The 27,713-nt window shown below is 36.6% G+C and overlaps 1 protein-coding gene across 1 annotated transcript in view; it reads left to right on the top strand.

The window, feature by feature from the left end:
• The window catches only part of LOC127933560 (tetratricopeptide repeat protein 27-like), a 65,275-nt gene extending 44,561 nt beyond the window's left edge, over positions 1-20,714 (top strand). Inside the window, exons 2-6 of the mRNA XM_052530604.1 lie at positions 12,749-12,871; positions 17,049-17,252; positions 18,818-18,916; positions 19,272-19,324; positions 19,904-20,714. Coding sequence (XP_052386564.1) covers positions 17,118-17,252; positions 18,818-18,916; positions 19,272-19,324; positions 19,904-20,066 — 450 coding nt within the window. The 5' untranslated portion in view covers positions 12,749-12,871; positions 17,049-17,117 and the 3' untranslated portion in view covers positions 20,067-20,714. The remainder of the gene's footprint in view (positions 1-12,748; positions 12,872-17,048; positions 17,253-18,817; positions 18,917-19,271; positions 19,325-19,903) is intronic.
• Positions 20,715-27,713: the final 6,999 nt, after the last annotated feature.

Here is a 27,713-nt window from a genome sequence, read left to right as displayed (position 1 = left end):
GGTGCCATTCTGGAAGGAGTGGGAGGGGTCAGCCGCTTGAGAACTTGTTTCTTGGTGGTGGTTCTTCCCCAGGGAAGGAAGCAGCTTTGTGATAATCATCTTGTCAATTTGGCATTGCAGTGAGCAGCGAGACCTTTTGGGGTGCAAAAAAAGTATACTCCCACAAAATATATATTAATGTATATGTACAGAACCATCTTTTTATCTTCTCATCAGTTGGGAATATTGCATTGTCTGTGTGTATGTGTGTATTCACAGCATAGGACTATGTGCCACCCACTGTGTACTAGATCCTCCTGTGCTGAGAACAGTTTCTAGTTCCTCTACTTTGTAAGGCTTTTTTATGGTATCACACACACAATCATGTTTATTAGATTGATATCCATCTTCAAACCAAATGCCTTTTCAACACGCCAACATTTGAGGGCTTTTCCTTTCTTCCTCACTGTTTCTGTTTTTGTAAAGCTGCTTGTTTTGAAGGAATTTTGAATTTCTGTAATTGTATTAAATTTTGCCATCCCAATACAGTTCTGGTCTGAGTGAGTTTGGGTTTTGTCTTGGATTTGCACCCTGGGTTATGCTCCTCTGAAAGACAGATAGCACACACTTAGAGAGAACGCAGGTCATTTTGCTGGGAAAAAGACAAAATAATCCACACATTATCAGCTTGAGTTTCCAAAAGATGGACTGCCAAAATGCTTATGTCACTAACAATTTCTGCCTTCCCATCTGATACATTCAGCCCATATGGACACAGTCGAAGTGATTCTGTTATTCATTGTTCATCAGCGCTTCAGAGACATAGTCAGGTTTATTTTATTAGAGGATTGTCCAAAACTGAAAATTAATTTTTTCTGGCTCTGTGCCAAACCTTAAACATTTTGCCTTCTAGTGTCTAAAGGATATCTTCTAATATGGCATCCTATATGAAAAGTGATTTGAGATCTCCAGACCTTTGATTAAACACCTCATATTGTTACTTATTTTGTCTGAGAACCATGGTTTCTTTGTGATTTTTATAAATCTGTTTTCTATCAGTACTTTTCAATGCTGAATTAAATGCTGAGCTAGATGCAATGCACTGAGGCTGCTTTGTCTGTGATAATACATGCCATAGATCAAGTGTCATATGACACAGCATAACTTTTGGGCATACTGTCTGGGTTAGGTAGCTCAACTGTCGGGATGAGGCCTGTTACAGTAACAGTGAGTTTAAATATAGATGTTTTCCACACAGATAAATATAGACCCCCACTGTACAGTAGGCTAACACACATTGAAAAAATGGACCACATGAGACTGAAACCTTACTCTTCAGCAGGGCCCACAACCATTTTCCTCCTAAAATAAATCAGCTGCCATTTTGCCAGTCTTGTAAAACAAATTTTTATGACATTTAAATGTCAGGTTTCTTAGTTCATTGAGTTGAAATACTTGAATATAAAAACTTGATGTTTTACTAAAATTAAGTATTCTGTGTCTTTCCCATATGAAATGGCTGTAAAAACAGGGAGGATGAGGGTGAGCATTGTTTCACGAAATATCTGATCTTTGAAGTTATAAAGGAAGATGCGAAGGCTTTGAAGTGTGTGTCGGGTTTAAGAGCCGGGGTTTGATGAGTCAGGCTTGAAGTCCTCATGAATCACATGTAAACACTCCAGTGCTTTTTTCCCTTTCCGTTCTTTCCCTTTGTAGGTCATGGGACTGAAGTGCTGTACCCTTTCCTGTATAAAATATATATATATTGTGTGTGTGTGTGTGTACACACCACAGTCATACTCAGGAACTGACATTTTGCTCATTGACTACATACTCCATTACTCGTACTCTTTCTTGCGGTCTTTCTCTCATTGTTGGCACTGTGATCCCATGATCTGATCTCTGTTGCTTCCACTAATTCCTCTTCACATCTCAGAGCCTCCATCTTCTGTCCTTGGATACCAATAACAAATTATCTTTTTAAGCATTTGTTGCATTCATATAAAGAATATTTTTGGCATTTCAGGTGTTGCTAGTGTCTGTATTAATTGGACTGAGTCACCGTCATTTAGACATTAGTCTTTAAAAAACACGAATTATTTAATAACACTGTTTAATGTAATCATAAGTAAATCTCTAAATTAATATTATTTTATACTGTGTAATATTATTTTTTTATGTTTTAATGCCTTAAATTCACTTAATAAAAGGTTAATTAAAACCTTTTGTTACCCTGAGTTATATTTTCATCTCTCTCTTTCTTCCTCAGTGTTTGCGGTCTCAGCCAAAGTTCTGGGCAGTGGAAGTGACATCACTGTGCCTGAGGACTAAGCTGGAGAGAGGAAGCTCACTGAGAGTTGAACGTGCCATGATGCAAACACAGGTAAAACGGTTCAAAACCCACATGTGCATTCCTAAAATATGTTCTTTGCCAGAAATGTTCTTATAAATCATTGTACAAATACAGTAAAGTTCAAATTCTGTGTACCCCACAGTCTGCAGCTATATATGAGATGTACTGAAACACTTCTGAACAACTATTTCCTGTCAATCTTTTTTTAACTACACTACTGTTCAAAGTTATAGGGTCAGTGAAAGAAATTAATACTTTTATTTAGCAAGTATGCATTCCATTTCTTATGTTATTGAAGATTTTCCGATTTTCTATTTCTTTTGAACATTGTATTACCATATTTTTCGGACTATAAGTCAAACCTGAGTATAAGTTGCATCAGTCCAAAAATACGTCATGAGGAGGAAAAAAAACATATATAAGTTGCACTGGACTGTAAGTCGCATTTATTTAGAACCAAGAGAAAACATTACCGTCTACAGCCGCGAGAGGGCGCTCTGTGTTTTCAGTGTAGACTACAGGAGCACTGAGCAGCATAGAGCGCCCTCTCACGGCTGGAGACGGTAATGTTTTCTCTTGGTTCATTTGTCTTAGTTCATTTCTCTTCGTTCATGTCAAATTAATTTTGATAAATAAGTCGCACCTGACTATAAGTCGCGGGACCAGCCAAATTATGAAAAAAAGTGGGACTTATAGTCTGGAAAATACGGTAATCAAAAATGCTGGGAAAAAAAATGTTTTTATCAGTTTTTACAAAAATATTAAGCAGCACAACTTTTTTCACAGAAATAAGTTACATTTTAAAACCTATTAAAATAGAAAACAGTTGTATTTAATAGTCGTAATATTTCATAATATTTAATTCAGTATGCAAATAAATGCACTCTTGATGAACATAAGATTTATTCTTGTTTTTAAAGTCTTTTATCAAAACCAGTTCTTGTTTCATATGAGCCAGTCATTGTTTTAATCAGAGGGACTAAAGACATTTCATCTCTTTAATAAGTGACTCGTCATTCAGTATGTGGATTCATACATTTATTAGCCCCAGTGAAATAGTTCCAAAATTTTAAAGCACCCAGAGAAATGAGATCCCAGATTTCCTCCTGTTGTTTTTGTTGCATTTGTGTGTGCAAGAGAAATGGACAGATAAGCCCGAGGGAGGAGGATTAGTCATATTTCATGATCGTTTGTGTCCATGTTTTACAGAGGAAAATCCAGAACAATAAAACCAGAGAAGCGCTGAAATGTTCGGTGTGTATTTGCGTGTGGAGGGGATTTTAGGGAGGACTGGAGAATAGGATTTGTCGCCCTGTGCTCTGGAGGATATGGGACAGCCTGGCACTTCTTGTCCTCTTGATCAAATTACATTTTATGGCTCCCAATGACTTTCTGAGGAGCAGAAAGACTTTTCACATTGTCAAAGAAACCGCTTCATTTGTCCATTTATTCCAGATTGGATTTTTTATAATTATCGTAATTTGTTCATTGTAGAACTGTGACCCATTCTGTAAATCCATTTTACCACTCATTAACTGGCTGTTCAGGAGCATCTGTTCTGCTCTGAAAGGGGTTTACCGCTCAAGTTTACAGAGTCATCAGTCATATTTGAATGGCAGGGCTACTTAAATGGTCATAAATTAAAATCCAGTCTACTGAAAACAAGCCTGTCTGTTTAAATGTACTGTAGTGAGAGAAACATTATTATTATTATAAACAACTCTAGTTGAAAACACCAAACTATAATAATTATACATTAATAATTATACAATTATACATTTGTGCGACACATTGCTCTCTACGTTTGTTTTATTTTATTTTTTTTATTGCTTTTTTTTTTCTTTAAGTTTTAAGTGTTTGCCCAGTGGAGCTGCTCTCTGACATCCCAAAACTCAATGTGACAGATCGTTTGGGGATTTTATGAGGCCACCCTGAGGGGCAAGTTTGAGTCTGACAGGAGATCACAGCAAGTCACACAAACACCTGTCCATCACAGAGTTAGAGGAACATGAAGCACCCAGTAAATCCCACTGCTGAGTCTTGACACCAGCGAGGAACCCGGAACAATGGCAAGAGAGTGAGAGCACACTCTCAGATGAGTGAAGAAGAACCAAACCCTTTTATCAAAGTTAAAAAGTAAAAATATTGAAGAAAGTCAGGTAGCGCTTTGTTGAAGTTTAAATCCACATACAGTTTACATACCTCTCTTTTCTCAAGCGCCTTAAGCATCGGCAACTGTTAGCAGTCGCTTTGTTTAGATTCTGATGAAACTGTACATTTTTCTAATTTTGTGCTGATGTTAGCGCTGTAGAGTTTGACTTAAAAACTCCTTGATGGATAAAGGCATTTTTCAGGCAATTTTATTGCATGTTTAGCTGTTTGGATTCCTTTTAATGAAATGAATCGTCTACTTGTCTGCAGACACAGGCCTCTGTTAATGGCTGAAATTCGTGTTCTTGATTGAATTCCATTAACATACTGAACATATTTACACAATCACTCAGAAATACTCATCAGCTTCACAGATAATGTAATCAATCCAGAAAGATTTTTGTTTCCATCCTGAACAGTCGTGACATTTTGTGAATATGGCAGAGACTCTTATCGCTGCGGATGGAGTTTCACCGCAGTACTTGACAAACTTAATTTCCCCTGCCTCCTCTGGCCTTTCTTCTGAGATCAAGAGTGGAGACTATGTATTCAGTGGCAGAGAGGCACTTCGCCTATGTGCTCTGCATTTTTCTCACAGTTTAGAGCCGCCGGTATCTAGGCCGTGGAGTGGGCCAGTACTTCAGAAACCTTTTTATTTCCATTGTATATTCAGAATGGCAGAGCCTGCTGCATTGTTGGATTAGAGGTGCTCTCTGTGACTGCAGAATTTGCCTTTGTGGGGCTTACACCACACGCTATCGACTGCCGCCCACTTATTTTTAATTTAGGACTCCGATCAGACCCTGGATGAAGTAGATTTCTCTGAATGTAAAATTCAATTTCAGTGCTTAATCAATAATATCCCTGAAATAGAAGTTGGCAGCTTGGGTCTTTTGTATGGATTTAGGCTTCTCATGGCAACTTAAAAAAAAAAAAAAAAACTTGTGTATGACATGAAGTATTTTTGGAGCAGAAAAAGTTTTGTTTTGAAGTAATTTACTGAAGAGATTTTTTTTTAAATCTACAGCAGATGCACACTGCATGTATGAGTGTATGACAAGCGCCTCTTGACTAGACACAAAGTATTTTCATCATCTTAATCCATTTTAGCTTCCTTTTTGTCAGTGAACCAACCCAGTTTTAAACTAAATTCACACGAAAGTCTTGTTTTTAGCTTGGTTATGATCAAGATTTGTCCAGTGTACTACCAGAAATGTTATATGTTGTGTTTTTGTATATGGATGGATGGATGAATGGATGGTCTCAGAGCTACATAGACATGAACCAGAGAACCTCATAACTCTTAATTTCAGTTAGGTCTTTAAAAAGTAGTTTTACTAATACAGTTACAAGTGCAACAGCAGTTACGGTTGTTCGACTTCGAATTTAAATAGCTTTCTATAAGGCCTGTTCTTTTCCTGCTCTCTTAAAGTATGCGGAGTCATGAAGAATGCTCAGTGATGTCATTTCCTCCTGCCGCTGTATTTCTGTTGGAGTTCCTCAATGGAAAGGTTTACGTGTAATCCAAACTAAACTGTCAACTGTTGGGGAAGTTTCCTTTGCCCCATTTTGTGAAAGGCATGAGCAGAGAGAGCTCAAGAAAACCTTTGTTAGTCATGCCTGTGTCCTTTTTGAGTTTTCCGTCACACAAAATCAATGGAAGATCTATATCTAAATCTGTGCCTCTAGCCAGAGTTTGTGGCATGTTTCAAAAACTCTTAGTTATTACTGTGTTTCAGTTTTCAGGCAGTTTACATGCGGTGATTAATTTTCTCACCGATGTCCTCAAAGATGCCTTTTAGGTGATTTGTTCTTTCTTTAATAAAATAAATACTGGGTACACCTTAAAAGCACTCTTAGATATTATATTTGAATGTACTGGTTTAATTCAGTCAAAATTATCATATTTTTTTTTTTGTATCTTATGTATCAAATAAAAGCATATTGACTTGAAACCTCTTGATGTAAAATAAACATTTTTGAGTGAAATGGTTATTTAAAACATCAGATGTTTTGTGCGCAAAAAATAAAAGAAATAAAAAAGAGTGTGATGCTTAAAGATGATGCACTTTTTGATAGACGTCTAAGTGATGAGCATGTGTTTATTGGGCGGTCGTGGGGTTCTTCCACATCAAAATTCATTTCTCAGCTGCTCCCTCGACTCTTCCTGATCGGTAGATTAGCACTTATATATTCAAGCCATTTTCCAGCCATGGAAATGCTAAATAATTAGTTATCTTCTGCCTGCAGACGAGCTTAGCCATCTTCCATAGAAACTGATCGTATCTACTCAGTTGGAAGTTTTATTTCCTGATGATTTTCTTCCGTAGTGAACGCCCAACTGGAGTTGCAAAATGGCCTCTTTTATGCAATTTGTTGTTAATTCACAAAATGCATTTTCTGGAATATGTAACATTTTCTTTTCTTTTTCTTGATTCTGAAATGTTCTGGAACTGATATTTTGCAGACATTTCCCCATGAAGTTATTTACAGCATCTTGGAATTTGACAGCAATTTTCCTGTCTTCTCTTCATTTTAGTTATGGTTGCAGTCCATATGTTCATAATGATTGACAGCTGGGGATGTGAATTACAGATTTGTAGCGTAATGATGACCGAAGACAACATGCTGTGTGCGACTAGTTTGTTTGTTTTGGGTTTTTTTTTCAGGCAAGGATGCATCTAATGTTTGCTTGTGGCATTGTCTGCATGTCGTACACAGCTGCGTTGTGTTATTGTGTTTTGTCTTATTGCTATTTGAAATGTTGAAATATGGTTTGTGAACGGAATGAGTGTTGATCTTTTCACTTGAGTTTTCAACAGAAGGCCTGCACACGCTTTACGCAGCGGTCAAACCCTGTAGCGTTTCTCCATGGAGAGCAGCGGGGGATCTCTAATAAAAAATTTAATAAAGATGCTGTCACTTTGGCATGTGCTGGCACACCTATTTGTTATTGTCATCATTCTTGGGGCAGTAGCACTTTTAGCTTAGCTTAGCATAGATCATTGGATCTGATTAGACCGATAGAATCTCGCTCAAAAATGACCAAAGAGTTTCCTATATTTTTCCTATTTAAGCAGCAAAGTTCCTTGATTTTTAAAATCGCAACTTTTCATTTACGGTTGTCTTAGTACATGATGTAACTACAGAAGAGTCAACTTTTAAAATAGGTCGAACGAATAGATCGAAACTCTATGGTCATTTTTGAGTGAGATGATATAATAAATAATATATGTATATGTGTGTGTGTGTGTATTTCATGTGTGACTGCATTTTGACAAACTTTAGAGATCCTTAAAAAGAGAAGTTATATATATATATATATATATATATATATATAATTTTATATATATATATATATATATATATATATATATATATATATATATATATATATATATATAATTTTTATTTCATAGATATATATATTTGTATTTTATTTATGAAACTTCTCTTTTTAAGGATGTCAGGTTTGTAGGTTGTATGTTTGAATAATTTTGACTAACGAGACATTTATCTCTAAAGTTGGTCAAAATGCAGTCGCACATGAAATACAGACCAAGATGGAAGTCCTTTACATATAAAATATGTATAATCAATCTCTTAAAATACTCATCGTTTCCAGTGCTGAAATTGGAAGATATCCTTCCTAAGGTTTGGAGAGCTTAATGAGAGCCTTCAAATGAATGAACAAATTCATGAATGAACGATTCAACGACACTGTGTGTAGCTGATCATGATCTATGTGTGCACTTAAAAATGCATCAAATAATTTTGTTCAGAGAACCCATTTTACCCTTGATTGAGTTTTTTTTTTTCTTCTTACCTTCATTATGTCTGAATTTATTCCCATGTTGGGAATAATGCCCATATTATAAAGCCAGATAACCAGAGTTAATTTGAAGCAGAAATGATTGACCTATTTGTTTGTGCCTAAATTGAGTTGCTTGCATATTTTCTGTCATTACCAGGCGCACAAGTGCATTGAGCTAATCACCTCAAATGAGCATGGGCAGCCGTAACTTATCTATCTGCTTCTCAGAAACCCATTTCAGTGTAAACAACAGCTGGGTTATACAGCCATTGTCGCATCAATAAGAACTTTGTCAGATAGAATATGAAATTAATTTCCTGTACACCCTGAGAGCATCCAGGCTTGAGACGATGAGTTCATTTTGACAGTGTTTGTCAGGTAATAGAGCAACATTTAACTCTCCGTTCCTGCCCGATTGGTTAATAATACAACTAATGCGAAGCAAACAAATGTTTTCTGAATAGAAAGCTTGTTAAACAAGTGCAATAATATATATATATATATATATATATATATATATATATATATATATATATACAGTATTGTTCAAAATAATAGCAGTACAATGTGACTAACCAGAATAATCAAGGTTTTTAGTATATTTTTTATTGCTACGTGGCAAACAAGTTACCAGTAGGTTCAGTAGATTGTCAGAAAACAAACAAGACCCAGCATTCATGATATGCACGCTCTTAAGGCTGTGCAATTGGGCAATTAGTTGAAAGGGGTGTGTTCAAAAAAATAGCAGTGTCTACCTTTGACTGTACAAACTCAAAACTATTTTGTACAAACATTTTTTTTCTGAGATTTAGCAATCCTGTGAATCACTAAACTAATATTTAGTTGTATGACCACAGTTTTTTAAAACTGCTTGACATCTGTGTGGCATGGAGTCAACCAACTTGTGGCACCTCTCAGCTGTTATTCCACTCCATGATTCTTTAACAACATTCCACAATTCATTCACATTTCTTGGTTTTGCTTCAGAAACAGCATTTTTGATATCACCCCACAAGTTCTCAATTGGATTAAGGTCTGGAGATTGGGCTGGCCACTCCATAACATTAATTTTGTTGGTTTGGAACCAAGACTTTGCCCGTTTACTAGTGTGTTTTGGGTCATTGTCTTGTTGAAACAACCATTTCAAGGGCATGTCCTCTTCAGCATAGGGCAACATGACCTCTTCAAGTATTTTAACATATGCAACTGACACCATAGTAGGAGAAACATGCCCATATCATGATGCTTGCACCTCCATGCTTCACTGTCTTCACTGTGTACTGTGGCTTGAATTCAGAGTTTGGGGGTCGTCTCACAAACTGCCTGTGGCCCTTGGACCCAAAAAGAACAATTTTACTCTCATCAGTCCACAAAATGTTCCTCCATTTCTCTTTAGGTCAGTTGATGTGTTCTTTGGCAAATTGTAACCTCTTCTGCACATGCCTTTTTTTTAACAGAGGGACTTTGCGGGGGATTCTTGAAAATAGATTAGCTTCACACAGACGTCTTCTAACTGTCACAGTACTTACAGGTAACTCCAGACTGTCTTTGATCATCCTGGAGGTGATCATTGGCTGAGCCTTTGCCATTCTGGTTATTCTTCTATCCATTTTGATGGTTGTCTTCCGTTTTCTTCCACGTCTCTCTGGTTTTGCTCTCCATTTTAAGGCATTGGAGATCATTTTAGCTGAACAGCCTATCATTTTTTGCACCTCTTTATAGGTTTTCCCCTCTCTAATCAACTTTTTAATCAAAGTACGCTGTTCTTCTGAACAATGTCTTGAACGACCCATTTTCCTCAGCTTTCAAATGCATGTTCAACAAGTGTTGGCTTCATCCTTAAATAGGGGCCACCTGATTCACACCTGTTTCTTCACAAAATTGATGACCTCAGTGATTGAATGCCACACTGCTATTTTTTTGAACACACCCCTTTCAACTAATTCAACTAATTGCCCAATTGCACAGCCTTAAGAGCGTGCATATCATGAATGCTGGGTCTCATTTGTTTTCTGAGAATCTACTGAACCTACTGGTAACTTGTTTGCCACGTAGCAATAAAAAAATATACGAAAAACCTTGATTATTCTGGTTAGTCACATTGTACTGCTATTATCTTGAACAATACTGTGTATATATATATATATAAAAAGGAAAAAATATGAATGGAGGAGAACGGCAAATTCTAACTGGCCAGCATGGATGAAGATTTTTTTGACAGAAAAGGAATGAAATAACTGAATGGAAAAAGAGAGTAGGTGGAAGGATGGATAGATAGATGAAAAGAAGGGAAGGCTGATGTGATCAGCCCTGTGGATGACATTGCTCGCGCTCTGTGTAATAACAGTGAACAGCAATAAAGCTGGAATTGAAGTCACTTCTATTGCTGGCAGGGGAATAGAATGCTGCAATACTGAGAGAGAGAGAGAGACGAGAGCAGCATGCAACCAGAGAAAAGTGTGTGTGTGTATGTTTGTCTGCGTTTCTGTCGGGTAAAGAGACAGTGGAGCATTGGAGGGCATAAAGGGTTTTTTGTTTGTTTTTTTGGGAACAGGTTTTAGAAATGTGCTTTTCAGACTGAATCATTTTGGCATGTGTATGAATCAGAGAAGCGTTCACTGTGGCAGTTTTGTTGGAGATGAAATGAATGAGGAAATGAAAAGATAGAAAAGTTGCAAATGGGCTCCCAACGCCTCCCAGAGCCTTTCTTTCTTTCTCGCTCGCTTTTACTTTTATTCTCTCTCTCTCTGTGTCAGCTTTTCAAATTTGGTGTTTTATGGTCAAGACAAAAACTGTGCATTTGTATTGCTAAAACATTTGTTGTCTTAAAATGAGAAATTATATGATGTAAATTAAAATAGCAGTGTAGATAAAATAAAATAACAGTAGTTCAAAGTAAAATGTAAATGAACCTTATTAAATAGAAAGTAAAATTAATATCAAAATATGTGTAACTATATGTGTGTGTGTGTGTGTGTGTGTGTGTGCTGTTCTGTTCTGTTCTTATAATTATATATTTTTAAAATGATATATTAAAATGTGACATTAAGATGAATAAAAGAAAATAAGACTGAAAGGGTTTATTCTCTCTCTCTCTCTCTCTCTCTCTCTCTCTCTCTCTCTGTATGTGTGTTTCGCTCTCTTTCTCCGTATTAGTTAGTAGCATCACGTTTTGTCTCCTGGCTGATAGGTCACATGATTACTGGCAGCCTCACTGGTGTGTGTATATCTAGATTTATAGGTACCCATAATGCCTGTGGGACGTGATATGCCACTGAAGGCGGGTGAGGAGGTGGGGGGAGGTTTGTCATAGGACCGAAAGGTGAAGGAGAAATTGACCAGGAATTGAGCATTTCTTGCCGCTGAACCACTTTCAGCTATGTGTCTTTGACGTCTTGCTGATTTTCGAGGTCGAGGGTGATGTTGGTTCAGTGTGTATATTCCCTTAACAAATACAGCCGTTTTATACATCAGCATCATAAACTTCAGTAGATGATCTCCAGTGGGGGCGAAGCACATCTCAGTGTGTTTATTAACAGAAATACATGGACTTACAGTGGACACAGCCTACGACTCTTCATCATTTTTGGCACTTCATCTGTCTGTTCTTAAATGATCTGTGAATGACAGAAAGAGTTGAAAGAGTGTAAACACACGTTTAACCAGTAGCATTTATCAGAGACAGACGACGGTCATTAGCACAGATGTATATATAGCTCTGCCTGTGAAGCATGACATTGTGGAGATGGATGGCTGTCCGCGGAATGCATCCTTTCAGAAAGAGGTTTAGAGAGAGAAAAAAACGAACAGAGAAAACGAGAGCGAGATAGAGGGGGGAGTGGGGAGGCAGCGTATATTCTTGGTAAGGTGTATAGAACTGTAGGTAACCTCTAGAAGGATCTTTTTTTTATTTTTTATTTATTTATTTATTTTTATTTTTTTTTAAATAAAATAAATTCAATGTATTTTTTTTTTATTTATATTTTATTTTTCAATGTTGATTTTAAATATTGTCCAATTATATCTTTTTTTTAATGAAAATTGTCATGTAACCACCCTTAATGACAATCCAAACACGTCACTTTTTTCTGTGAAACAAAATTTCAAAAAATATTTTTTTTATATAAATGAAAAAAAAAAGATAAAATGGTAATAATGAATAATACTAATAATTAAAATAATAAATAATGTAATGGTAATATGTCAAAAAATACTAGTGCTTTCAAGAAGGGCTAACTGCTTCTGTAGTGCCCTCAAATAAAATGGCTTAATGACGGCCCTGCTAACATCTGTAAAGTACAATAAACCAAAATAAACTGAACACAATCTGTTTAATTTTTTATATTTTTGGCTCTGTACACATTCTAAATATATAGTTTTGAATGCCTCCCACATCCTTTGTGTATTTAGAAGCAGGTTAATTGATCTTGGCACGCTGTGTGTGTGTTCAGAGGCAGTTGGCGAGTCTGTTGACTGATTTGGGCCTGACGTGTTCTGCGTTGCTGATCTACGAACGACTGGAACTCTGGGAGGATGCGGTCGTCTGCCTGGAGAGGATGGGACAGCACGGCAAGGTACACTGCTCACATATTTTGTTAAAGAAAACGTCAAACTAGTTAATTATCAGTTTAAATGAATAGTACTTCCCCAAATTCATGGCACATCATGTTCAAACAAACAGATCATTGTCTGCGTCATAGTCTTACAGTGTTTACTCTTCGGGGAAATCAACCTACAAATGACTTGCTCATAGTCGTCTCGGGATATTAGGTTTGGATATGAGAAAGTAACTTCTGTTTAAGATCTTAAAGAGGAATTGATTGATACTTTTACCTCTTGATCCTGTCCCTTTGTCCTCTGTCTTGTCTTCTATCCTTTCTATATGAGCTCCTGTCAGCATGCTCTAACAACACATCTCTCTCGCTGTGTGTTTTAGAGCAGATTTCTGGGAGCCCTTTCACAACTTTATTAAGTTACCATCCTCTTTGTGTGCCAATCAGATTATAGGGTACATCTGAGGTCAATAAAAGCAGCCAATCACCCCCAATCTGAGCTGTAATATTATAAAAATGTACTGACATCCACTCCACTGTAGTAGCTGATATACTGACTCTCTCTGTTTCCCTTTATCTACTTCTCCCTGCACTCTTATTAAAGCTTAAAGCCATAAACTGCAGGTATGTGTGGAAAAGAAAGTAAAAAACAGAATACAGACACAGGCGAAAGGGAGTGATGCTTCATATGAAAAAAATGAGAAAATCAGTAAAATATGTGAAGAAGAGAGAAATTGAGGTGAGAAAATGGTGCGTACACATCATAAAGACTGGAGTTGGAAATGTTTTGCTGATGGATTAATTCATGAGACTCTGTTCATTTAATGAGTGGTCATCTTCAGGGCATCTGGGACGTTTACTGATGTTTATTTGATTTGACTTAAATGTATTGACCCATGTCCCACTGTTGGAATTTACCATGTGAAAGCTCTTTCCATGAATACTTTGGTGTACCACTACTTTTACTTTATTTTAAATTACACTATTATTATCTTTTTATTTACTTTTTTTTAAGACCTACGGTAAATCCTGTTATTTTGCAGCCATTTCATCTAATGTGAAATTTATAAAAAAAAAAGGTTTGAACTAATTTCAAGTTTTCATTATTTTATAAATTGTCTATTTAATTGATAATGGGACTGCAAAAAAATCCAGGTCTCAAATAAACCGAAGATAAAGCAGCTATATATATTATATCATATTTATATTATTTTCTTGAGGCGAAGAGTTTTCATGACCTTTTGTTGATAAAGTTTTCCCCAAGTCTTATGTTTTCCCTGTTTGTAGAAAGTGCATAAGTTTTTTCCATTCTAAGTTAAGAAAACAGTTTCACTTTACATTAGAACTGAAGGTTTGTTGCTTAAACTAAAGCTTTATGGGTTTTATGCTGTTAAGTCCGGAGAATTGACCATAGTAAACATACTTTCTGGTAGTTTCCTTTCTAAAATTTCCAACCGGTTATTAGCAGTGAAACTGATAACCTGGCCCCCCATTAGCATCCATTTGTGTTGCTGGCAGTCATGAGATCCATCAGAGGAAACGGCAGCTTGACTGTGTCTGAATGGGCTACACAAACATTTGTCGGCTCCAATGGCACCTTGTCGTTTGTAGGCAATGTGAAATGTGCAGTTTCTAACAGCCACGAGGAACAAAGGAGCATTCAGATGCTGTCAAACCATGGGGTTCTCTTTCTCTCTTATATTACTTCTCTTATCGGTGGTTTTCTTATAGAACAGAAAAATTACCTTTTTTTTTTTTAAATTTTTTTATGCATCCTCTGTCTGGGCCTTCAGGTTTTGAGCTTTCTTTTTTTAACTAATGTGTTTAGTATGAAGATATATTGTTCCCACTTCTCTAATTATGTGTACCCACAAAAATAAATAAGCACCCAAATAGAAGTGCTGGGCAAGCACTGTGAATTTTATTGCCGCCCACCCCCCTCTCCCACTACGGCTTCAGTTCTGAGTGTTTGCAAAAAGCCCTTTATCCATCCATCCCCATGAGTAGCAGCAGGGCCGGAAGGGCAGGAAGCGATGAGAGCTGCCCCGTAATATAGCCCAGCATCCAGTGTATTTCAGAGCGAAGCCACTTTAACGGTGATCTTAAGGGTATGTGTTGATGGCAATAGAATTTCGCCAGCTTGAGTTAGACAAAGTGGCTGTAGTGTTGTACTGGTGTGTCCTACCATCTTAAGTTCTCTTGTCCCTAAGGGTTTGTGTCCACACATACTAAAGATGTGTTGGTCCTTGTTTCTCATGTTGGAGATGCAGGTTTTAGTCTGATTTGGTCCTGTTTTCAACCCCTCTCCTTTCTTTCTGTACCAACAATTTTATTTGGGATCTTTGTGGCCTTTGTCTACTTTAATTTTGATGTCACTACTCTTTATATATATATATATATATATATATATATATATATATATAGATAGAGAGAGAGAGAGAGAGAGAGAGAGAGAGAGAGAGAGAGAGAGAGAGAGAGAGAGAGAGAGAGAGAGAGAGAGAGAGAGAGAGAGAGAGAGAGAGAGAGAGAGAGAGAGAGAGAGAGAGAGAGAGAGAGAGAGAGAGAGAGAGAGGAGAGAGAGGAGAGAGAGAAGAGAGAGAGAGAGAGAGAGAGGAGAGAGAGAGAGAGAGAGAGAGAGAGAGAGAGAGAGGAGAGAGAGAGAGAGAGAGAGAGAGGAGAGAGAGAGAGAGAGAGAGATAGATAGATAGATAGATAGATAGATAGATAGATAGATAGATAGATAGATAGATTATATAGATAGATAGATAGATAGATTATATATATAGATAGATAGATAGATTATATAGATAGATAGATAGATAGATAGATTAGATAGATAGATAGATAATATAGATAGATAGATAGATTATATATATAGATAGATAGATTATATATATAGATAGATAGATTATATATATAGATAGATAGATAGATTATATATATAGATAGATAGATAGATAGATAGATAGATAGATAGATAGATAGATAGATAGATTAGATAGATAGATAGATCGATAGATAGATAGATAGATAGATAGATAGATAGATAGATAGATAGATCGATAGATAGATTATAGATAGATAGATAGATAGATAGATGATAGATAGATTATAGATAGATAGATAGATGGATAGATTATAGATAGATAGATAGATGGATAGATTATAGATAGATAGATAGATGGATAGATTATAGATAGATAGATAGATAGATAGATAGATTATAGATAGATGATAGATAGATAGATGATAGATAGATAGATAGATAGATAGATAGATGATAGATAGATAGATAGATAGATAGATGATAGATAGATAGATTATATATAGATAGATAGATAGATAGATAGATAGATTATATATAGATAGATAGATAGATAGATTATATATAGATAGATAGATAGATAGATTATATATAGATAGATAGATTATATATATAGATATAGAGAGAGAGAGATAGAGATTGATAGATAAAACTTAAATATTGCAGAATTAAAAAAAAATATTTTAAAAAAAAAATCTAACCTAGTAGAAAATCTACTCGTGCATGTATGTATGTATTTATTTAATTTGGTTATTATTATTCATCTTTTTTTGTTGTTTTTGATTTTGGACCCTTGCTATTTCTACAAGTAATTGTTTTAGTAGTGTGGTTTTTGATAATATTAAAATAGTGTAACAGCATACTTGTGTCATTAGTTTAATCCCTACTACGCACTATATGGCCAAAAATATGTGGACATCCACACACCACACCCCATTTCAAAACCATTGGCATTAATCAAGAGTTTGTACTCTGTAACCGCTTTCATTATTCAGTAAAGATTTGACAGTAGATTTTAGGAAAATTACTCCTATTTGGACACAAAATTATCTGAATGATCCAATTCATCCAAAAGGTGTTCAGTGGGGTTAGGTCCAGTTTTGTGCAGGACAGTCCAGTTCTTTCAAACAAGGATTGAGTACATTTCTTTGCATGTCATTCTGGATTTTAAAAAGACCCTCCCAAAAAAGGTTTCAGCACATAATTGCCTAGAATGTATTTATATAAACTGGAATTAAGGGGCCTAGACAAACCCAATATTTAAAAAGAGGTCTCCACATACTTAAGGCCATGTGCATATTCTCCAGTATGAGGATTAAAACTGTCCAAGCTGGTTTAAATCTGGTGGCACTTTTTTTTTTTTCTTTCTCTCAGGCGGAGGAGATTTTGAGACGCCATCGCTTTACTGTCTGTTAGGTGATGTGCTGAAGGATCCAAAGTATTATGACCGAGCATGGGAGCTTTCCAAACACCGCAGTGCACGCTCCCAAAGGTCCAAAGCTCCATCATCTGCGCCACAAAGAATTCCAGCAGTGCGTGGAATGTTTCGAACGCTCGCTGCGAATCAATTCCATGCAGGTATGACATGCACTTGTGCTGATAGTCCTTACCCAAGCATCCTGTAAATGTTGATAGACATTAACCACCCATACCCATTTTTTACTGAAATAATTCAGGTGTGTGCAGGGTATTCTACAAACTATTTTCTGTACTGGCCAGTGTTTCCTTTGACTTAAGAGCCAAATGATGGCATTACTGTTACAACATGAATAATAATTTTAAAAAATCTCAAATTTTAAAAGCATCATACATCCAGTTTACATCCAGTGTGATGTAAATGCCTAATTACAGTCATAGCCTGCTTTTGATGCAACGATCAGTTCACGTGGTATTTGTAAATAATTGGCTAGCATTTTATTTCAAATAGATGGGTAGTAAAATGGCTGTAGTTTGAGTTTTAACAAATGTATCAACAAAAATTCATGTTTTAACTTTCATAGTCATTATTTCATTATTTTGCTTTTGGAATAGGGGACAGATATTATAAGATTTGATCTTCTTTCTGCTCCCTTTTGCACATGGGAATTTAAATTATCTAAAAATGAAAATGAGATGTTTTGTGTTTTACCATGGAGCAATAAAATAAAATGAAATGAAAATTAAATGAAAATAGTAGTTTGATTGTTTTTTTTATTATTGAGCTTCTACACTAATGGTCAACCATTATTTAATACATTAAATGGCTATGAAATCCACATGTAAATGTAATTGTATTTTATATGAACATGGGCAATAAAGTTGCTGGAGCTGCTGTGCAGCGCAGCATACTTTTAAATAGAAACTAGATAGTAGTTGTAAACAGTGTAATGGGAGCGGGACATGCAAAACAGTCTAAAATATCAATCATTTTTATGTAGAAAATAATAGAGAAGCAATACAGTGGTATGCAAAAATGTGTTCAGTGTGAACGAAGCCTTAGTCTCTACAAACACAAGTGTTTGTTTGTTACGTTTTCATGTTTACCACACATACACAAGCTCTAGAATATCAAAAGGATGGATGCACTTTATAGAGAAGATTGGCAGAGTGCTGACAGAGAACATAAGAAACACTGAAGTACTGTAGAAAACAGTGAGACAGCAGTATGTGGATGAGTGGCATCAGGTTCATTCACCACAGAACCAAAAAAAGTGCAGAGCTCCCCCCAGCCCCAATCATTTTTCATTCCTCCCTTCATCTATAATGAAGAAGCACAGGCAGCAAGAAGACAAGAGTAATTTTCCTGAGGGACTCATTGATGACCCTAGCGTGATCTTTAACACCGCCTCGCAGTGCTGCCGCAGGGCCTGGCCGAGCTAATACTGCCTTTAGGCCTAGAACTGGAAGTAAGGAAGAACGAGGGCTAGAGAGATGCAAAGATGAGCACCCGTGAAGAGATACTGATTTAAAACACATGAAAGAGACACATTCCTTGGGGTCCATGGGTTCAAAAGGCATCATTAATTTTTAGGGCCGTATAACACCTTTAAAAGACGAGTAAAGCACTTGAAGTCTCCTCAGTTTTTTTTTTTTTGTTTTTTTTTGCCCTCATCAGTAATACTCAATCATTCTCACGTTCTCTTCTTTGTCTTTTATCTCCACAGTTGGGTGTGTGGTTCTCTCTGGGCTGTGCGTATTTTGCACTGGAAGGCTACGAAGGGGCTGCCAAAGCTCTTCAGAGATGCTTTGGACTGGAACCAGATGTAAGTCACACGGTCCTTGTAAGGAGATCAGTGTCATATGAGCATAAAGAAAGGTCTTGTGCTTAGTTGTTCAGTACTCGTGCTGTCATGATTTATGGCTTATCGTAATCAAATGATTGTGTCTGCGAATGCCTCCCTGTTTTTGTTCTTACAGGCTTCTATTCGCTTTTATAAAACTGCACAGACCAAGAACCCCATTATGTTGTACAGGAGCCTCTTATACTCTTAATGTTGTACTTAAAATTCAAATGTAGTCAGGCGGCAGGCTTAATACTCCATTTATTTATAATGATTTATTTTGACAAATGACTTTCACCCGTGGACCTGACTCTGATCGTTACTCTTCTCCATTCAGAATTCAGAAGCATGGAACAACCTCTCCACGGCCTACATCAAACTGAGAATGAAGTGAGTATGAGTGTACGAGCTAAGAATAAAGGCTACATCAGCGAAGCTTTGTTTTGCTGGTGTTTTAATCCCAAAAATTATTTTTTGTTCAACATTGGTATTTGGAGTAAAGATAGTAATAAGCAGTCAGTTAAGCGTTCCTTCAGTATTTTAAATGAGCTATGGTTGCAAAGGCAGCAGACGAGGAGAAATGTCCATTTTATAATTTTAAGAGCCTGCCAAAAATCCAAGCACTAGTAAAACTATTTTTCAATTTTGTCTGTTGAAGTTTGACTCAGCATATTGTCGTTTGCTGGCCATATACAATAAAGAAATCATGATTTATATATAGATAGATAGATAGATAGATAGATAGATATAGATATATAGATAAATCAAATCACAATATTACAGTTGTAATATTTCAGTTTTACTGCTTTTACTTCAATTTTGACCAAATAAATAGTGAGCTTAAAGAAGCTTCTTTCAAAAACACTGCACTTATCTTTCACACAAGTAAAAAAGTAGATAAGCCCCTATTCAGGTTCCAGTTGACCTGATTTATGCTGCTTTTCTGTTTCCTTCATCCTGCATCCACAGGGGACGCTCAGAGGCCTCCTTGCTTTTCAATTACTGTAGGAATGACTTTGGCAGCTGCAATTGCAAAGATAAATCTCCTCGGGGTTCTTGCAGTGTCTACCCCAGGAACCAGCACTTCACCACCACCACCAACCGGCCAATATTAACCAGATTTGGAAGCTAAATGCCAGTTAGGACACTTGTTGCTTGACATGATTGGAGGTTTTTGCTGATTTCCTGCGAGGAACGGAGATGTTTTGTGGAACACCACTGTAACGGCATGTACCTGAGGATTCTGGGAATTATTTCTCTCCTCTCCTCTCCTTTGCCCCTCGTCCAATTAGCCCTGTGCACTCATCCCTGAGATGAGTCTTTGCAATCTTCTATTAAAACCTGATTAACGCTCCCAGGGACCATCCAGAACAGAGGAAGTGTGTGTGTGTGTGTGTGTGTGTGTGAGAGAGATTGTGCACACACCTGCATGTGTTCAAAGGAAACTAGGCTTTAGATGTTACAATGAAACCCATGTTGAGCCCTGTGGCATAGGCTTTTGTTGATGGCGCTTACAGAAATATCAGCTCTGTTCCATAACCTTGTGATCTGTGTGCTAACTGAAGGCTCCTACTGTAAGTGATTGATTTGGAATGCTCTTAGCGATCTGTGTGCCACACACAGCGTTTCTCACGAGGTGCACTGGAGACTCAACTCGGAGCATCTTACTAAGCTAATGATCCAGTACTCTTAAAAACTATTTGCTGTAGAAACAATTTTCTTTGAGAAGTTGCATGTAAATTTCATAATTACAATGAAGTAACATCAAATTAAACATGAAATTTTGAAGTAGAAGGACTGAAATGTTTTTTTTTTTTTTTTGTAAAACGTATTCAAATGTAATTTTGCTCTTTCTTTCATGCTTTATTTCTTTGACTCTACTTTTAATCTTTACACTTGCTTTCATCCTTTTTTATCTTTCTTTGAGTAGTTCTTTATTGCTGTTTAACTTTCTTTTGCCAGTTTCTCTTTCTTTCGTTTTTCTTTGACATTCGATATTTCGCTTCATCACCATTTTCGCTGCATTTTTTCACTGTTTTTCTTTCCTTCTTTCTTTCATTTCTTTTGTCTTTCATTCCCGTTAGCGCCTTTTCAGTCATTCTCTCACTTTTGCTCTGATTCTTTTGCAAGTTGTTTCTTTTAATCTCTTCAGTTCTTTTGCTCTCTCTTTTGACCCTTTTTTGCTATTTGACTATTTCTTTTTTTTCTTCCATTCTTTAGTTATTTCCTTTTTCATGCTTTTACTTTTGGATTTAGAGTTATTATAAAGTTGTTTTTGTTTTGTTTTTCAAGTGAGTATCTCTTTGTTTAGAGTATTGCACTGCTATCTTTATCAACATGCTAACTTCAGACTCTGGAATCAACCAATGAGTAGTTTACAGTAATCATGTCGACTACCTGTACTTTTTAGAACAACCTTTCTACCTAAAATGCTCTCTTTGTAATTCATTGCCACATGCTAACTACAACTTTGCCAAAACCAGTTTTTGGAAGGGAGAGCATAAAACGACTTGTTGGCCATACATGGTTTAATACAACAGTACATCTACATGCAAGCAAGCAACTTCTGTTAACAATAGTTCTGCTAAAACACACTGGTCTTCCTGTTTTGTGTGTGGTAGGGAGAAGGCATTCCACACCCTTCAGGAAGCGCTCAAGTGTAATTATGAGTGATGGCAGATCTGGGAGAATTTCATTGCTCTGTGTGTGTGTAGACTTGGGCGAGTTCAGTGAGGTTATCAGAGCCTACCATCGGCTCATGGACCTCAAGGACAAATACAAGGATGTGGAGGAGAGTCAGCCTCGCAGTTATTCTCCGGTTAACCCCAAACTCTTTATTTTTGCGTACATTTCCAGATCGTCTAATAACATAATAGTGAACACTTCTTCTGGCTTGTGTAACCAGTGTAAAGCAGCTGGAGTCTCGTTTGTGTCTCATGTGCTGCTGTCATCACTGCTCCCACCACACTAACAGCTGAAACAATCATGTGAGAGGCCGTGTGTGTGTGTAAGTGAGATTTGATGAGTGAATGTTTGTGTGAGAGAAGAGAAGAGGTGATTTCAGCACAGTTGGGCTTCTGCCTGCTCACTTTCATCCACACGGCTCTGTTTTAAACACACACCCTGCATGTGTCTCTGCATCCATGGCCCATCACACCTCTCCTTTGTCATCTGTGGATCTAATAGCGCTGCTGTTATAACCAGCTCTATGCCATTTAGACATGTTTGTGCTGCGGCTGGTTGATGCACCAGCTGCCATGTCCTATAAAATGCGTCATTTGTTTTATCATTTGGTAGTCAAATTGCCTGGGTAGTTGTTTACCTCCTTTACTTCGCAGCGGCTCCGGGGTCACCATGGTGGCAGTTAATTATGTTTTATTTTCTAAGGAATTATGGCTGTACCTTAAAGAAGCTGTTTTGTGCTTCTCTGATTTTTAAACACCTACCTCCTACTTTAATGAATAGAAAGTTCAAAAGAACAGCATTTATTTAAAAAATATATACCGTACATTTCTTACATTTTTCTGATGTTTTATTTTTTGCAGTGGGACTTGATTTTACGTCATTGCAACTAATTCTAGCAATTGTGATTTTACAGTAGGTACAGAAAATAAGTCAAGTCAAGTCTGCTTTGTCAATTCTTTTATCAATCGTTGTCAAATAAAAAATAAATTAGTAGGCTGTACACCTATACATTATCCCTACTTACATTGTCACTTCTAACTTCATTTCCCGGTTTCCCCCCTGGTTTTCAACTTTTCGGATTATTCGTTTACATCTGGTGAGCAGCTAGTAGATCATCAATTAAAAGTTGTGATGTGAAAGCACAGAAGTTGAAAAGGTCATCGCTAGCACTCGCTTCCAGCCTCACTGAGAGTTTCAGACTGTAATTGGGATCTGGGCGCTTGGCTGGACTCAAAATCACCACTCACATCACTCTTTTTTTTTCCTCACTTCATCATCTCTCTCTCTCCATACATAAATCCTTCAGATGCGTGTTGGTGGCAAATTAGATGAGAGCATCTGTTAATAAGGCAAATGCTGTGCATGTGTGCAAACATCTTGGTATATAGTCATAAGACCAGTCTCATTCCACAGAGACCGAAAAAGAGAGACCATCCTTCCTCATCCTGAGATAAAAAAAGATGGATCTAATACAGTATCCTCCCCTCTCTCTCTCTCTTTCTCTCTCTCTCTCTCTCAGTACCATTCTTCATTCCCTCATTTCTCTCAGGGGAATGTTACCACTCTCCTTAATTTCATGCTGTAAGTGGATCGTGCAGGAATTACACCCAGTCCCAGACACCCATTCAATTTCCTCTTAAACTTATCACTTCCCCCATCATGGAGGGGTGGGGGGTGGTCTTATCCAGTCATTTCACATGCTCCACATCACCAACGGACAATTACAGATACCATCCTGACAATTTTAGTTTTATTTAAAGGGGTCATGACATGGGTTTTTTTATTTTATTATTATGGTCCCCTAGGTGCAATTATAGTATTACTATAGTTAAAAAAAAAAACTTTTAAAATGTAGTGAATTATGACATTTTCCCACCCTGTTTCTCATCCTTTGATTCAAACAGTCTGTTTTGGGTTGTTTCCCCTTTAAGAGTTCAGTGTTAACGCCCACTGTTATGATTGGCTAACGACATTTGACGGAACATTTGCGGATTGAGCGTAACTGTTTAGTAGCGAGTGATGCATTCGAAGCGATGGCTCTTGCAATGATAAAACCTTATATGTTTGAGCCGGAATCAGATGAGGAATCAGAGGAAAATGAACCATCACCACAACAACGAAGACTGGATCAGCCCGTGTCCACATGGAAAGTGAAACTATTTTGAATTAATAAAAAAATTGTAACCCGAGACACTTGAAAACGGTTTATTGTTGCATAATTATTCTATAGTTTAATATGCTAACAGTTCAACATTATTTACCTAATTTCAATGAAATGATAGGGTGTACTGCGGACAAAAATGCATGCACAGGCCATATTTGAAGATGCAGCATTGATAAGGCAACATTTTTAATCTTCTATTACATGTAGGCCTACTAGAAAGGCGACATATTTTCAAGATTCTCTTATACAAATAAACTGCATCCATTTTTCCCTGACGTCAGGATCTTTCGGCAGCGTATTCAAAGATGTTGTTTGTCCACAGCCAGGAACAGCACATCTGCGTGGCATTGTAATTTTCCTGTACACAGACCCACTCGCTGTCCGTCGACTGAACACTTGTGAGGCGCGCAGCGCGACAACGATCCGAAATGAGCGTAGTTGTCTTGTGCTGGAGGCGGTCATATGCAAATGGTTGGAACGTCACTTCGCACCGTGACGTCACTTCTTACCATGGATCCAGAACGAGCTGTATTTAGAGCTTGATTAAATAAATGGCTCGTTTATAATGGGGAGGACGTCTTAAGCTATGAAACTTGCAGGACGTTTTAATGGTACAAAGACCTCTTATATTCCAAAAGATCAAGGCAAATTTGGTTTCTCATTTCATGACCCCTTTAAATTTTCCTTTGTGTGTGTGTATAATTTAAAAAAAGGATGGATTAATGGGTGCAAAAATATTTTTTTTCCCTAAATGTATAACACATTATCTAAACATGAGCAATGAAAAGCAAACTCACAATCTAAAACTTTTCCTGCCCTAAAATGCATAAATTAGTAAATGAAATGCTACCTAGGTCTCTCATGCTTACTAACATTTAATCAAAATATTTTACTGCTGTGAAATATTCTTATTAAAATAATTTGTCTGTTTATATATATATATATATATATATATATATATATATATATATATATATATATATATATATATATATAAATAAATAAAAGATGTATTCCTGTGATGGCAAAGCTGAATTTTCAGCATGATCCTTCAGAAATCGTTCTAATTTGTTAGAATTGTTCTTTGATGAGTAGAAGTTCAAAAGAACAGCATTTATTTCAATAGAAATATTTTGTATCTTTATAAATGCCTTTGCATTTTTCATCAGTTTAATGCTGCATTAATACTTGCTGAATAAAAATGTTCAAAAACCTTTTAAAATGTAGTGTATATAGATATAGACCGTATATTCGTATATCTTGGTTTAAAAACAAACAAACAGATATTTTACATTTATTAACATTTTTAATCCAATGACAAATTATTTTTTTTTTTTTTCAAATTGTATACAAAAGTGAATTCATCATGTGGTGTTGAGATGATGGCCACTGTCCAAATAGTTTGAAGTAGAAATGTGGTTCTCTGGTTTCGAGGGTGAAAAATGAGATTTCAGAGGCAAAGCCACTGGAGGAAGTCTGAGGAGAGTTTGCAGATATTACACCACTGACTTGAATGACAAAGATCTCCGCGCATCTGAGCAGCCGGAAGAAATCCAGAGGTGAATGAAAGAATCAGGAGAGATGGTGATGTGAAGATGAAAAAGTGATAGCTGTAAGGAAAGAGAAAGGCACTGAAGGACGTACTTTTATTTCAGGAATGTGTGCTGTATATTATCATGCTTTCGTGAAGGATGTGACCACACAGATACACTGTCATGAGAACATGTGGTCCACATAAAACACACTGATCTGTGTGGAGGCTGTTTACTCGGATTAAGTAGCTTTGCTTTATATCAGTATTTGCAGTCAGGGTTAGGGTTAGGGTTAGTGAACATCAGTCTTGTCTGAAACACACACACACACACACACACACACACACTTGCATTCTTTCTCTGTCTGTCCAAGAGCTGTCATTGAACAAAAGTGACCGTAAAGACATTTGTTGAAAAATATTTGTATTTCAAATGTTGTTGTTTTTTCTTTTAAACTTTCTATTCATAAAACAATCTTTAATGTATTAGTCAAAAAAATATTATGTACAACAGCACAACCGCATTGATAAGAGGTTTTTGTGTTTTGTTTTATTTTGAGCAGCAGATCAGTATTTTAGAATGTTCCCTGAAGGATCATGTGACACTGAAGACAAGTAAAAGCAGCTGAAAGCTTTGCTGATAATTACCCAGAATAACTTTCTATAAACCTACTGATTAAATATGAACAATAACTTTGCCATTAAAGGAATAAATTACATATTAAAATTGAAAACAACTGTTTTCTATTTTAATAATAGTTTTTATAAGTTCTTACTTTTACTAACCATCTTTTGATCAAATAAATAGAGCCTTGGTGATAAAAAAAAACATTGATCCCAAACTTATGAACTGTAAAGCAAGTATAATATATATTCATATGACACTTTGATATGAATATATATATATATAAATAACTTTTTATTTTTATGAATTTCATCGTGTTACTACTTAATGAAACAAGGCAAACTTGTGCATAAGCAAAAACGCCCCTCTCCTTTTCACACACAAAGAGTTAATGACCACAATTTCTGGTTCTGCTTTAGTAATTACAGTGCCGTTTGGAGCTTGTTAGTTATAGAGCATACAGACACAAAGATACATGTGGAACACTGTGTGAAGGCTGTGATTAATATCTCTTGCACACACGCGTGCACACACACAAAGAGGAATGTGGAGCCCAGCGTTCAGGTCAAGTTTTCTGATAGTTTAGTGAAGTTTAAGGGTGTGGTGTGCTTAGTTTAGATTTTGGAGTTCGAGGAGAAAGCCTTCTCTGTCTCTGTGACACACACACCCACACATACTTAACAGCTTCCCCCCAGGAAATCAGAGACCTCTGAATAGTCACACCTTACTGAAGGCTTCACAGACTCTGGTATTAACATCCGTTTCAGGTAATTTGATTTAGACTGCACTAAATGCAAGTGTAAACAGTCAAAACACACACAAACACACATATATATACACGTTCGCACAAAGATGATCAAAATGCAGTTACTTACTATCCAGGTATAAACTGCAATTTTATAATGCAAAAAAAAAAAAAAAAAAAAAAAAAAGCACTTCTCCAGACAGCGAAGGTCAAGTCTGAACTTTCCTCCTGGTCTCTCTGGCACATGTACAGACTCTCGAGTGTCTGCATTTGTTTGTGTGGTTGAGTGAAAACAGTGCTTCTAATCTCGCAGCTCTGCTGGTGGCATGTAGTGTGTGTGTGTGTGTTGGAGATGCAAAGAGCTCCTGGTTTAATTTATTAGTTTCATTTATTATTCATTAAGTTGCATAAATTTTCTTTTTAATGCAAGAGTAGTGGTTGGGTTAATGTTTCATTGTGTACTAATCATGCAATTGCAATTTGCCTCATTAAACTAAACTAACACACTCATGCCCAATCAGCAAAGTAAGTGTGTGTGCATCATATTTTATTAAAATTGTCAGTCAGAAGGCAGACAAATAGAGAGACGAGCTTCAGAAACTGTGAGAGCAAAAATCTAAGTAGTGTTTGGCTGTCACATGGTCAGGACAGAATAAAGGTTAAGGAATAGAAGGTGGAAAGAGAGAAGGAATGCAAAGAAAGAGTTCAAAATAAAGCGATGCACAAGCCAGGAACATCTGAGAATGTAGAGGTCAAGTTTAGGTATTTGTGTTTTGACTTCATAGCTAAGGTTAATCAGGAGCTGGGACAGGCACGGCAGAGGGTACATGTCAACCCTAAATTAGTTTTTGGATTGGATATTCATTATTTGTTCTTAAGTTTAAACAGCAGTTACCCTACTTTTTTTGTTATAAGTGCCTAGAACTATTATTTTTCTGCATTCGGTAACTTGACCCAAGAAAAGAAGCGCCTGTGATTCTTCTGCATCTGGTGAAATATATATCTTCAAAGCTCTGTAAGTCTTTTTGG

Source organism: Carassius gibelio, chromosome A17, assembly GCF_023724105.1.
Source record: "Carassius gibelio isolate Cgi1373 ecotype wild population from Czech Republic chromosome A17, carGib1.2-hapl.c, whole genome shotgun sequence".
Lineage (NCBI taxonomy): Eukaryota > Metazoa > Chordata > Actinopteri > Cypriniformes > Cyprinidae > Carassius > Carassius gibelio.
This window is presented reverse-complemented; position numbering and strand designations above follow the sequence as displayed.